Genomic DNA, 13,475 nt, shown 5'->3' with positions numbered 1-13,475 from the left:
GATAATACAGCACTATGGAGACACAGACTGTGACTGAAATAATTGTGACTGGTAATTCTCAGCCTTGTTGCTAACAGACATTCCTCTGGAAAGCATTATAAAGATGTAGGGAAACATAATTTGAAAGACAATTACTTTTATTTAACTCTAGACTGAAAGGTAAAGGAATTTATGTGGTTTGTAACTGTTATTTCTATAAAATGTGTTTGTTTCCATAAACAGACACATAATGTCTTCACATAGAAGTGTCAATGGAATGAAAATCTGGCTTCATTCTTCTTTTTAGACAAAACATAACAGCACAACATTGTGATGAAAATCCGGGAGGCTTTCTGCTCCATTTTAGTTCTTCTTCTTAAAGGTCTGATGGCACACCTGGTCTTCACATGTCAGTTCCTACAGTATTAAAACACTTGGTAAGTATATAGAGGTAGAAGTTTTATTTTGTATATATATCAGATCCCACCAGAAATTGCTACAACTGAGCCACTGCATTAAAAACTTAGGCTTACAAAACAGAGAACAGTAAGGAAAGTGCATTATGTGTAACCAAACAGCAGGTATGCACTTCATGTTGCAGTAATTAGTTTTTGATACATGAATTGAAGTCTAAGAAGAATAAACATGAACAATTTTGCTTTAATTCAAGGCTTTTTCATGTTCTGTTATTAAAACAATATACTGTAATAGTTATAATTCATGTTACCTCAAAATTCATGAGATGCACTGAAACAAGGAAATAAATAAAAAAAGAGGAATGCTTTCAAAAGCTGATTTTTTTCAGAGGTGTGCCCAGCTGTTTCTCAGGGGCCAGAACAATGCACCATTGCTGCCCAGGCTTGCAGGGACCCCTTAAAGGCTGGCACAAGCACAGCCACTTTGGCTGGTGCCATCAGGCAGCATTGCTGAGCCAAACAGGGCTTGCAAGGCACTGAAAAAGGTGCCCAGCAAGGGGCCAAACCTGCAGGACAATTCCTGAAGACTTCTGTGAGGATCTACTTGGCTTTGTTTCCACCAGCCTCAGCCTAAATCTTGGTGCCAGCATATAGAACTCTCCAGGCCAGCTCTTGAATGTGTGTTCAGACAGAGCTGCACTGAACAGGAGATTTTAGCTGGGTGGCACTTTGTGGTTTTGAATTCCTGTCTTTGCCCCTTCAGGCACAGAGATGGGAGCTGCTGTGACTGCCCACACTGAGCATAAAGCAAACCTGTGAAGGAGCAGACTGCTGGCAGCAAAGCCCAGGACAGAACAATGGGCTCCTCTCAGAATCTCTCTCCATCCACCTGCAGTACCACCCAGTATTGTCATGCCCATTTCTTGATTGCTTTCCCAGGAAAATCTGCAGTCATTATCATTATGAGAAATGTTCAAAAAAGGAGTAGATGTGGCACTTTGGGATATGGGTTAAGGACGTGGTGGTGCTCAGTCAAAGCTGGGACTTTGTGATCTTGGAGGTCTTTTCCAACCTTAATGATACTGGGACTCTACAACACTGTTATTTTGAAATCTTTCTGCACATCACTGATTGCTGATTTCCTGCACAGGCTTTTCTGGCTTCTCTTGGACTCACCACATCTATCTTTGGGCTACAGCTTGCTACTTTAGGTGTTTGATTTTATTATTGAATCAAGAAAATATAATTGCAGTATAGGTTGTTTGTGGGATCCTCTTGAATATCCAGGGGTTTCTGATCTGTATTACAGCACAGTGTGCTAAAATTTCACATTGCTTTGCTCAGAAAAAAGACTAACATTTATTTTACAATCTGATTGAGTTTTTTTTCTTCTTTTTTTTTTTTTCCCCTATCAGTGATTATATAAAAATAAGATTATGTTAGAGGTGCAATGTAACAGGAAGGGTTGAGAGGGAAGTGGACTGGAGCAAAAAAACCACTGCAGGGCTATGACTTAATTGGGAGCAGGTGGACAGAAATTGAGCATTCCTGAGTTGAAACAGAGGAGAATTTCCTTAGAGTTCAGAGATCAGAACTGTCTAAAGACCTTTCTAACTAGAAAAAAAAATAACAAATCCTTTGAAATGGAAAACCTGAGCCTATGCTGCAGCCTCAGTGATGTGCTGTGGGTGTGTGGAGCAGCCCTTACCAGATGCAGGGTGTCTCCTTCAATCCAGTGCTTCCAGCCCCTGTTGTTCTTTTCACCTTTCTGAACACAGACCAGTTTGTCACCATCCCAGGTCACCAGGGACTGCAGGAATCAGAGAATTAACTCAGTTACATTAACCAGAAGTTTATGAACATATAAAATAAGTTCAAACAATGGGAATACACAATTACGGTTGCTTCCTATCATTCTCCAATTTCCTCATTTAAAGAAAACACAAACCCAAAGCATTTAAACAAAACCCAGATGCATTCAGGATGACAGCAGTGTGACAGAGGGAAGCTTTTGCAGAGCTTTGCTGTCATTTCCATGTGTTTTTTCACATACATGAGTAACAAGTGTTCACACTAACTGCTGAATTGTTAAGTGTGTTTACAGCTACGGGTGCAGTATATGCAAAGTGCATTTTTTCCTTGCTGTTTAAAGCCATTAATGAAAAAAGTTAGGGGGTTTCATGAGTGAAGACTTGAAGGCTTGTACTGCAAAGTGCAGTGCTAACCTTTTCTAGCTCTGCATAAAGTAACAAGAGGAGCAGTGTGTTACCATCATCTCATACACTAAATCTGTTTGTGTATTTTAATGTACTTTCTGAAATGTCTGATGGCACACCTGGTCTTCACATGTCAGCTCCTACAGCATTAAAACAATTAGTAAGAAATTTAAAGAGATGTGATCATAAGCTGGACAATGGGCTGTAGCTGACCCTGCCTGAGCAGACAGGGTGCACCTGGTGCTCTCAGGAGATCCCTTCCATGCTCAACCATCTCCTGCTCTGGCAGGATTCTGGCTAGCAGCAGCAAAGGTCCTGCTGATTCTTGTCCAGGAGCAGGATAACCCTCAGCAAAGGAAAAGTTCTCTTTACAGGCTGAATTATCTGTCTATAACTGTGCCAGGGTGCAGCCAAAGCAACTTGGAATTGCTCTGCATTTGAACCACTGTCCTTTAGGGGTATATTTAACCATGTACCAGACAGCTCCTTATTGGACACCAGTTACAGTCCATGAAAGCTCAGTTATTATAAAGCTCCAAGCGTATTGGGAGCTTAATTTATTTTCTAGTCCAGCACTGGTTGATTTATTTCTCTTATGAGGGAGCTTTCCATTAATAATGAGACAAAACTCATTCAATTTCAGTTAATTTCTTTCTTATTTACGGAATTTTCAAGCCACATGCTCTTTAAATTATCCATGCCCTCTTTACATTTAAATGTTGCCTAACAATTTTATTACCTTCATCTAACTTTAATGTGTTTGAGGCATTGTTTTGTTAATAAAATGACCAGAAAGTACTTTTAGAGCAATTCAGAAAGTAATGGCATGACATGCATCCTTTTTCCTTCTCCTCTCTAGAAACAAATAAACATGATTTGTTTAGAAATTAGTATTGTAATTAAATCAAGTAGGGTTATAAATGCACAATTCCTCCCTTTTTCCTTTCCTTTCCTTTCCTTTCCTTTCCTTTTCCTTTCCTTTCCTTTCCTTTCCTTTCCTTTCCTTTCCTTTCCTTTCCTTTCCTTTCCTTTCCTTTCCTTTCCTTTCCTTTCCTTTCCTTTCCTTTCCTTTCCTTTCCTTTCCTTTCCTTTCCTTCCTTTCCTTTCCTTTCCTTCCTTTCCTTTCCTTTCCTTTCTTCCTTTCCTTTCCTTTCCTTTCCTTTCCTTTCCTTTCCTTTCCTTTCCTTTCCTTTCCTTCCTTTCCTTTCCTTTCCTTTCCTTTCCTTTCCTTTCCTTTCCCTTTCCTTTTTCCTCCCCTCCTCTTTGCAGAGCAAGGCTTTTGTGGTGGTGATGAGCACTAAAGGAGCACTAATTGATGGATTTAAGGAGTGATGAAACTAATGAGTCCTTAGATCCTTAGCAATGCCTTCAGCTGATCTGAAGAGATGTGGGAGCAGTGTTTTTAAGCATAGACTTTGTCACAGGAATTAGTTCCACTCAGTGCCCACTGGATGAAGGAGACAGAAAGAAAATTTAGATATAGGGATGTTCAGGATAGTGAAAAAAAAGGGTCTTACTCTTTGATGGCTTGCAATGCTGTGAATGAGAAATAATTTGGAAGCAATCATAGGAATTACACTGCACAAAGTTAGCTTGAGAATTAAAAGTGATCTGTGGTGAACAAGACACGTCTTCTGCTAAATTGGTGCCCCTCCAGTGAGGGATGATGTGAGTTCAAACACAAACATGTCCTTTATGCTGCCACTTTTCCTGTGGCAATTGCCAAAACAAGCAGGTCTTGTTGACAGAGAGTTTTGATCTCAGCTTCTCAGAGCTTGGCAGCTGCGAGCTGAGTGGCAGAACAGAGGTGTGGAGATGGAGGTGTGGAAATCAGCAGAGCTGATAACAGAGATTCAGTGAGTGTTGACCAAGGCAGGAAGGGGATGCTGGATTAGCAAGGCTCCCAGGGGGACAGCCAGTGGAAATTTCACATCTGCTGGCCTTTCTACATCTGAAAGTGTTGCTAAAGCTTTTAGGGTGAGAAGAAAGTAAAACAGAGGCAGAAACATGGAGCTGAATTCAGGAAGTGAATTGGTGTATTGTTTTCCTCCCTGACTTCTCTGAGAGCCTTGTTGGAACCCCCCAGGAGCTGACTCTGCCACAGGAGGTGGGGCAGGGGCTCCAGCCCCAGGTGCTGTCACCAAATGCCCCTGCAAGGTGTCCGAGCAATGGCCCCGGGCTCCTGGGCAGGCTGAGCTCAGGTTACTCCAGTATCCCCAGGACAGTAAAGCACCAGGGCTGGCCTCCCTGCTCCGCCCTGCCAGTGCCCAAGCTCCAGGCTTTGCCTCACACCTGTGTCTTGCCCCTTCCCAAAGCTCCCCTGACAGTAAAAGCTGAGTGCAGGTTTATTTTTAACCCTGCCCAACTCTTAAACTGCCCAGCGCAAAGCCAGCCATCCCAAAATGAAAAGTTCTATTGATGCAGTCCTAAATTCACTGGGATCAGCCCCCAGTTTCCTTAAGGAGGATGCACAGGTAAAAATACAATTTTGCTACTTTCTAGATACACAAGGTGTATCAGAAAATCCCCCATGAGAAAAACCTAATTAATGATTGTCCTCACATATCTCAGTAGCCATCCTGATTTGCATTTCTAATAAATGCTTGTAGCAGGAAAGAAAACTGTCTCAGGATGCAAATTACTTCTGCTTTATAAAAATCCTCTGATGTCTGTAAAACATTGGGGTTTGACTTTGGGAACCGCAGGCTCCTGGTGCTGGCTGTGGGATGAACCAGCCCCAGGTTTTTACCTTCACCACTCGGTTATCCAGTCCTTTGGTGTGCTCCTCAAACTCCACCCCCACTGTGTAATCCACATCGTAGTTTCTGAAAGTGCTGAGTGTTTTGGTTTTAAAGTTGTCTCCATTTTGAACAATCTCCTTTGTTTGTTTCAAGTGTTTCGCAATCTTACGAGTTGCAAAATCAATGCCTGTCAAAAACCAGAAAAGAGAGTGAAAATTCCAGTGTTTGGTAATGAACATAAAGCTTCACAGCATTTACATTTACACATCAAAAAATAAAGTAAGTCAAACGTAGTTCCACAAATGGTGCTTTTACCTGCATCATTTTTCAGTGAGAAAGATAATTTCAAATAAAAATCATCTTGTGTTTACAAGTACACTTTCAACTTGAGGCTCTTCCACTGATAAGAAATTTATTTATTCATGGGATATTTGTGGGAATATTGGGAGCATACAACATACAACCAGGAGTGAATAAATGCTGGTGTGTTTAATCACCTGAATTTTTTTGAGAATGTGAAACAAGAGGGACTATTAAGTGTGGCAGTGCCTTTTTTGCCTCACTAAAGAAGGATCTCAGAAAAATATTCCTTATCAGAGATTTAGCAGGTTAGACTGGGTATGTAATCAAGGGAGAATAAATATGTAATCAAGAGGACCTGGGCATGTTACTTTTAGGATGAACCTGTAGTCTGGGAGTATACAAGAGGTTAATTAATTAGCTTGAAAGAATGAAAATTCTATTAATGAAAAAGAAGCAATCAAATAAAAAGTGAAATCCATTATTGTTCAATAGCAGACAGACAAATAAATTGCAGTTCCACAGGAGACAAATTCAAAGTCAAAAGTCAAAAAAGAGCATTTGTGTGGAGCATTTGACAGTTTCTGTTCCATCTCCTGTCAGCATGTCCTGCAGCACTGATCTCCTTGGCACCCTTCCTGTGCTCCCCACGAGGACTGGTGTGATGCTGCACACCCTGCTTGGCGCTGTCACCATGGGGACAGCATCCCTGGCACTGTCACCGTGGGGACAGCATCCCTGGCACTGTCACCATGGGGAGAGCATCCCTGGCCCCATCCCAGGCTGCCCAGTGCCATCACCATCTGCAATGAGCATTTCTGCTGTGTTGGGTGCTGTGCCCCCATGGAATCACCTCCCAAGCTCCTGCAGCTCTGAGCCATGGGTTTGGTTTGCTCTGGGGGCTGTTAATCACTGCCAGCCCAGCGATGGCACTCGCTAATGGAGCCCTTTTCTTCTGCTAGATTCATTATCCTGCTTGGGAAGTACTAATTGAGTTGAGTAAGAGGATAGGCTTGGAAAAAATGTGACTTTTAAACATGGGGAATAATGGTCTTGTTCAGTATTTATATGCAAGACTTCTTGGGTGTATTTTATCTGCTGTGGTGGATTAAAGGTATCTCCAGGGCTGATTTATAGCCAGGCAACATAAAATTTAGTTCTCTCTGAGGGCAAAAATGTCTAGACCTCTAAAGAAATGATATTTCTGACTAATATATGGGTCTTGTAGCTCCTGGAGAAAAATCAGAGTGGTTTTATTAAAGCATGGTTTTCATAACTGCATTTTGAACAATATAAGCAATAAAAATGATATGTAGTTCTATTATAGTATATTTAAATACTTTGTAACATGTTTATGATAAAATCAAACTTTCTGACTTAGAGGGCAAACCTAATCTTTAATTAAAGTATAGAAATGTGTATGCATTAATTAAAAGGACAGATGAATTAAAAATACCCCTCAAAACCTGTGTGCTTTGAATCTGAGCACATTAATATTTAAAATATCAACAAAATGTAAAGCGGGGAGAAAAAGAGCAGAAGAATATCTTTTCACCCTTTCCCTGCCATTTCTTTCTGAGACTCATCTACAGCATATGCATCTTTGCACTGGTTTTGGTGTTGGGTTATTTTTGCTTTTTCATTGGCAGTTTTAAGTTACTGTAGCTGATTGTGTAGATATAACTTATAGTTTATATATGCACATATGCACAAAAATCAATTAATGTGTATCTTTCTTCTGAAATTCAAGACATTGTCCTAATCATTCTCATTTTCAAGCACTCTCTCTTTTTGTTCCTCACAAGTGTATATACATATTATTTACAGATGTCCCTGAAGTTATTGTGGTTTTTTTCCACAAATGCAAAAGCTAAAAACCATGAATAGTGAAACTTGCCTTTCTCTCTTAAGAGAGTTAAAGCTTTGGAAAAATTGCAAACTGCTTTCAGTTGTTGATGAATAATGATGAGAGTTTATTTTTATGTATTTATGTATTTCTTCTATTTCAGTCTGAAATTGATCTGATAGGTCAATTGATTAGGATTAAGGTTCTTTGGTAAAACTAGTAGAAAATCAGTTAAAGGATCAAATTTTTCATCTCTATACCATAATTAGTTCAAAGCACTAATTAAATAATGGCATTATTGTTAATTTACTGCTATAGAATATCTTATTCCTCTTTAACCAGCTTCTGGCTCCACTGTTACAGCAAGAATATACCAGGAGTAAAAAAGAGCTTTTAGAGCTGAAAACCTGTTGGTTTGGGGCTTTTTCCCCCAGCTATATCTGTTTTTTCATTTATCTAAATAAAGAATAACATCTTTGGCTCCCAGTGTACAATATTTAGATCATTGCAATTTTGAAAACAATTCCTTGATTGTCATGTGATTGGCACAAACCCTTGTGCCACGATGTATATTACAGAAAAAGCTCGTTAATTTTTAGAAGGATTTGACTTAGGATGGAATAATTTTCTCCAGATATCATGGATATTTTGTCATTTACCTAAAGCAACCATGTAGCCCTCGAAGTTGTCGTTGGTGACCATCTCCCAGGTGCCATTGTAGTCGGCAGGCATGGTGGCGAGAGCCCAACCCAGCGTCAGCTCCGGAGCACAGGCTGCAGGGAATCTTTTATAAACCTCTGCTCAGGGAATCTTTTATAAACCTTCCCAGGCCTTTTTTTCCCCTCAGGTTTATGGTTTTGTAGATAATGCAGTTGAAGGGGCAGAGTGATAACCCTGGAAACTTTGCTTCCACTGACAAAGTTCAGTTGAACAGGTGGCGGACAAGGAACAATTTCAGAAATGTGGAGTAATACAGGATGTGATTTTACAGTGACCTTTGTAGAGAACTGCTGGCTATTATGGGATACCTTTGAAATATACTGAACACCGTGGCAAATTGTACAAGCCAGTTCAAGTTTCCAAGGTGAATTGGTTTTTAGCTCCTATCCACGTGTCACTTTTCCCTGTGAACCTGAGTTTTACAGAGCTGACCCATCCGGAACTCCCACTTAAAGCTTGTGGAAGTCTTGAGTGTGGAACAACTGTTAGACAGGGCAGGAAAGAGAATACTCCATTCCAAATATTTTTGGCTTTGTTTGATTTTCAATATATCTGCCATATACCAATAGCTGTACTTATACTGGCTACACTTTCATTTTTTTGTTTTGCTTTAAGAGCAAGTCTAGCAAATGTAAACTAAATCAAAATCAATCATAATTAGTATCGATCCTGCCCTGAAAATGGTTTTGTAATTCCTCTGAAGCATGTCAGTTTTTATTGGAAATCTATTTTATACATGGATATCAGTTGTGCAGATAAGCACATTCAGAATGTGTCAGAACAGAGAATGTGCAGTCAAACTTTATTGGAATTTAAAGTAAGTAGTAAAAGCAAATTAATTTAAGATAAGGTTTTATGTTGTGGCTTTAATCAGACAAGATAATGTACAGATGGCTCCACAGAGACAATAACTGAAGTGACCAAAAGTAAAAAACTTGAACTCCTTGCTTTCCTATCCTTTTTTTTTTTTTTTTTAATGGGAATATGATTTAAAAATTTGCTAGAAAACGTATTAAGGTCTAGATCTTCAACTCAGAAATAAGTAAAGGGAAGAGTTACTGATCTTATGATTTCTCTTCTATGCCTTTACTTTGTTAAAATTTAACCAAGTTAGAATTCCACAAATGCTGAAAATTTGTACAGGGATTAAAAAACCTCTCAAAACAAACCAAAGAAAGTTGAGAGTTTCTGAGAGTTGAGTTCTTAGAATGCCTCAACTTAAGGAGCTAATTTAAGACAAGGAAAAGAAGTCTCCTGATCTGCACTTGGAGGAGCCCTGAAGGGGGTTCTCAGTGGGGCAGGGGGAGCTCAGTGAGGGGAAGCTGGAGCTGAATTCCAGTGGGAATGCCCAGGAAATGTCCTGCAGAGCAGCTGATCCAGGGAAGCTGGCACTTCTACACAGGATGAGAGCAGCTGTCTGAAACCTGCCTCATCTCCAGCACGGGTTATGGGCTAATCACATCCACTGCTGATGTGTTTGTTTCCACTCTGAGAAATTCCAGCTGGAGCTCTATGAGTGATGCCACACTGAAAGTGAAAATCAAACACCCTTTGTTCTGTGGTGTGTTATGTAATACCTCTGCAAGAGTTGGATTTTGAACATCTCTGTGTACTTGGCTTCTTAGCTTCTGTGTTGCATCCATGTCCATAATAAATTATTAATCTTTACACATTTTATGTACACACAAAAAGGTCCTGTAAAAATAAGAATATATCAGACTGTCTGCAATCTCCTCCTAGAATCAAAGCATGTGCTGGAAGCTCCAGGTGGGATATTTTAGATGCTCACTGATTTCAGTTCTGACACAGTTTACTTCCTATGTAACACTCATTTTGGTGAGCTGGGGAAGAGACTGAAGCTGCATTGTATGACCATCAGCAATTAATGTCCATTAACAATTATTAATTAATGTCCATTAACAACTAATAGAGTAACAGAAGGCCCCATTGCTGTAGATATGCAGAGCTAGCCCCATTCTGAGAGAATTAATTATGACATGAATACAGCCTTTGCACAAAATATCATAGCTAGTTAACAGCACAGACATATATTTGTACAGCTTTTCCCCACAGTGTTTTGGTTATGCTCATCCCTTATAAATTTTTTACATTTTTTCCCCAATATATGTATTTTCTCAGCACATGTTTATCCATCAGACTAAATTAGCATTTTGAGCCTTTTCAGGTAAAAGTCCAACTAGGAGGTTTACAGACACTGCATTTAACCAATCAGAGAACTGGCTAAGTAGGCAATTAATAAAACATGAAATATTGACTTGACAGAGTTCTGTGATGCTTCATGAGCTTTAAAAGAGTGTTGCACTAAGGTCCACAAAGAGAATATTCAGTTTATGAATCAATATCTTTGAGACAGTAAAACTCCAGCACAGCCAAGTGCCTGCCAGAATCTCAGGGTGCCAGGGCACAGCACAGGCACTGCTCACACTATTGCCTGAAACCCTGGGGGGAGTTCCAGGTCTCAGCTCTGCCTGCCTCTCAACAAAGTTTTAAAATTCTTACTTATTATCCACTTGAAATCTTAGAAATTATTCTTAGTGCTTTGTATTTATTGTTTATGCACTCCATACACAGAGACAAACTTTCAAAATGGCAAGGCAGTATTACCTTCCCATGGACAAAGTCTACATTTGGAGCAATGCAGGTAAGGTGCCCTCTCCTAATTGTCATGACTCTCTTGTTCTCAGCACCCTTTGCCTGCAAAACCACTTGCTAAAAATGAAACACTGAGCTGATATAATTTTTCAACACAGGGCTAAGATTTATGGCTGGATATCGAGTTCTTGGAAATAAAGCAAAGTCAAAAAAATCAACTTACTTCTTCTAAAAGCCTAAGTAACTTTTCCAGTCTTCATTTGGATGTGAAGAAACAAAGATGGCATTGCTTGCCTCGTCCCTATGAGTCAGGATTGATTAGAGGCAGTGTGAAAGGAAAAGCTCTCATGGAAAACACTCCAATGCTGTTTGTGTGGAAGAGTCAGCAGTCATGGATACTGCTTCCAACACTTCCAGTTCCTCCCATTGTGTCTGAGACCTGCCCAGAGAGAAATTCTGCCCGGGTAGGTGAACAAAGTTCAGCCTTCCTTGCTGTCTGAAAGAGCTGCAAGTGCATTCCCCTTGGAAAAGTTCTTCTGTCAGAGCTCTAGATGAAGCACAGAAGGACCAGTCAAATGGAATTTTCCCTGCAAACTTTTGGGGATGGTGTTTTGAGGAGTCTGTAACATGCTTCCCACTCTGCCCTTGCCTCATGTAATTTTTCTTTTAAATTAACCAATATGCAGAGATAACAGGAGAGAAATGCCTGGTCCTCCCCCAGGCAGCCCCTACACTCCTCATGCTTGACAGCTGGGACTTTTGCCTGTAGAGATTTGGTTGTTGTTTAACACATGGGAATATGGCAAACTGCATATAAGTTGTTCTTAGCAACTGAATCCCCCTGAAGGATTCAGACAGAAGCAGCATGGTCACAGACACCTATTATTATTTTTAACTTGTTAGCACATTGCACTCACTAGGCTTATTTTTATTTTTTTTAGAAAATTAATCCCTTGCAATGCATTCAGTGATGGCTGCTGCCAGTTTGGGTTTTGCCTTTTTTTCTTTTCTATATTCTCTGTGTCCTCTGCACATATATCTGTGGCTCTGTCACCTACTGTATTAATGACAAGTTTTCCCAGTTCTTTTCCATGGCCATTCCCTGGGCAGAAAGAAAAAACAAATTCCAGAGCTCCAAGCCCTGGGAGGGACCCAGTCCCTGTGCTGTGTTGGTTCCTCCTGGGAGCCCAGGCTGAGAGTAATTCCTGGAGATCCATGTCCAGGACAGAGCACAGCCAGCACCCAGGGGCTCCAGAGAAGGGGCTCGACCTGGGGGGATTGCATCACCACTTGTCCTCCTCATGGTGCTTTTATCAATTCTGCTAATTTCCTAAATCCTGTAACTGTGCACTCATCTCTGTAGGGGGGGCATTTTGTGGCCATCTGTCCAGAACTGCCCCTGAAGGCCTTCAAATAAAGATCTGCTCTTACATTACTAAAATTGAGCTTCATTTCCAGGTTGGGAAAAAGGCAGCAGTGTACACAGGGCACACAAAGGTCAGGTATGCCACTTCAGCACATTTTGTGTTTACCTTCAACTTCAGCAAAGATGCACAAAATATGCCTTAAATCACTCTTAGAAATAAAGCAATTGGTTTTCAGCCATTGAGGTTTTGTCTTTTTTCAGTCATTTCCACCTCTCCTACTCCATCTGATTTTGCTGATGGAGTTGGATGCAGATGTTACAAACAGTATTAATCAAAAGCCTCCCTCCTCTTTTGACTAAGGACTTTGGCTTAGCTTCTAGACTGCATAATGCCACTTGTGATTGTGTTACTGATAACATAAAAAATATAATCCAGTGGACTCTATTGTCTTGAGAACTCACTTTTATTAAGGTAGTTTACATTTTGAAATATTGTGCTCTAGAGAACTATTAGCCAGTGGATAAAACTGACCGACCTTGATTTTCAAAATACTGAAATGGGGAATGGGGAATACTGAATTTATTTGTTTCTTGGTTCTCCTGAGCACTTCTTCAAAGCTCTTTATTCAGGCTTCGAGGAAGCAGATAAAAATCACCAGCCTTTGTGAAATCAGAAAAACTGAGGAGACAACATGGTTTGGCCAAGGTCATGGAAGAAGCCACCAGGCAGAGCAATCGTGAGCAGAACCCTTTACATTCTGCACTAGAGCCTGCTTCCCTCTGGGCTAACCCCAGCATGGATGGAAAATCTGAGCCCCTTCAAGTGCTTTGTCATTGCCATTAAGGCTGCTTCAATTTTCCCTTAAAAGGTTTTTTCAGGATGTGAATTCCCTGCATGAACTATGCATTAATATCTGGAACTGTAATCTATACCTTAATTGTATTTATTCTGTGGCAAAGTTTTGTAATTGCAACTGCCACTTCTTATCTTTATCAGATAAAGGTTGTATTACTTAGACATTGAACTGGAATACTGATGATGGATTTTGAATTAGAAGAATCTATAAGAAGAAGAAGTAAGTCTGAGGTTTTTTCTTTGATACTTCCACAACAATTTTGTATGTATGTGTCTCCTTTGGCTTGGTCATGCCTGGCATAAAAGCTGAAATGCCATTTTAATGCAGGATCCCTCATCCATTAGAAGAATATTTTAAAGATTCAGTTTTGTCAGACAGAAACAATCCTCTTTACCTCATCTGAATAACACTTTTAGAGATA

The 13,475-nt window shown here is 40.2% G+C and overlaps 1 protein-coding gene across 1 annotated transcript; it reads right to left on the bottom strand.

Moving 5' to 3' along the window:
* Positions 1-342: 342 nt before the first annotated feature.
* On the bottom strand, positions 343-8,230 carry RBP2 (retinol binding protein 2; the record flags this gene model as incomplete). Its single annotated transcript, XM_084212707.1, has 4 exons — positions 343-396; positions 2,104-2,205; positions 5,361-5,539; positions 8,158-8,230. 4 exons carry the CDS (start codon positions 8,228-8,230, stop codon positions 343-345), a joined length of 408 nt encoding a protein of 135 aa, XP_084068833.1.
* Between the last annotated feature and the right edge of the window lie 5,245 nt (positions 8,231-13,475).

Source organism: Fringilla coelebs, assembly GCF_963513975.1.
Source record: "Fringilla coelebs genome assembly, chromosome: 10".
Lineage (NCBI taxonomy): Eukaryota > Metazoa > Chordata > Aves > Passeriformes > Fringillidae > Fringilla > Fringilla coelebs.
This window is presented reverse-complemented; position numbering and strand designations above follow the sequence as displayed.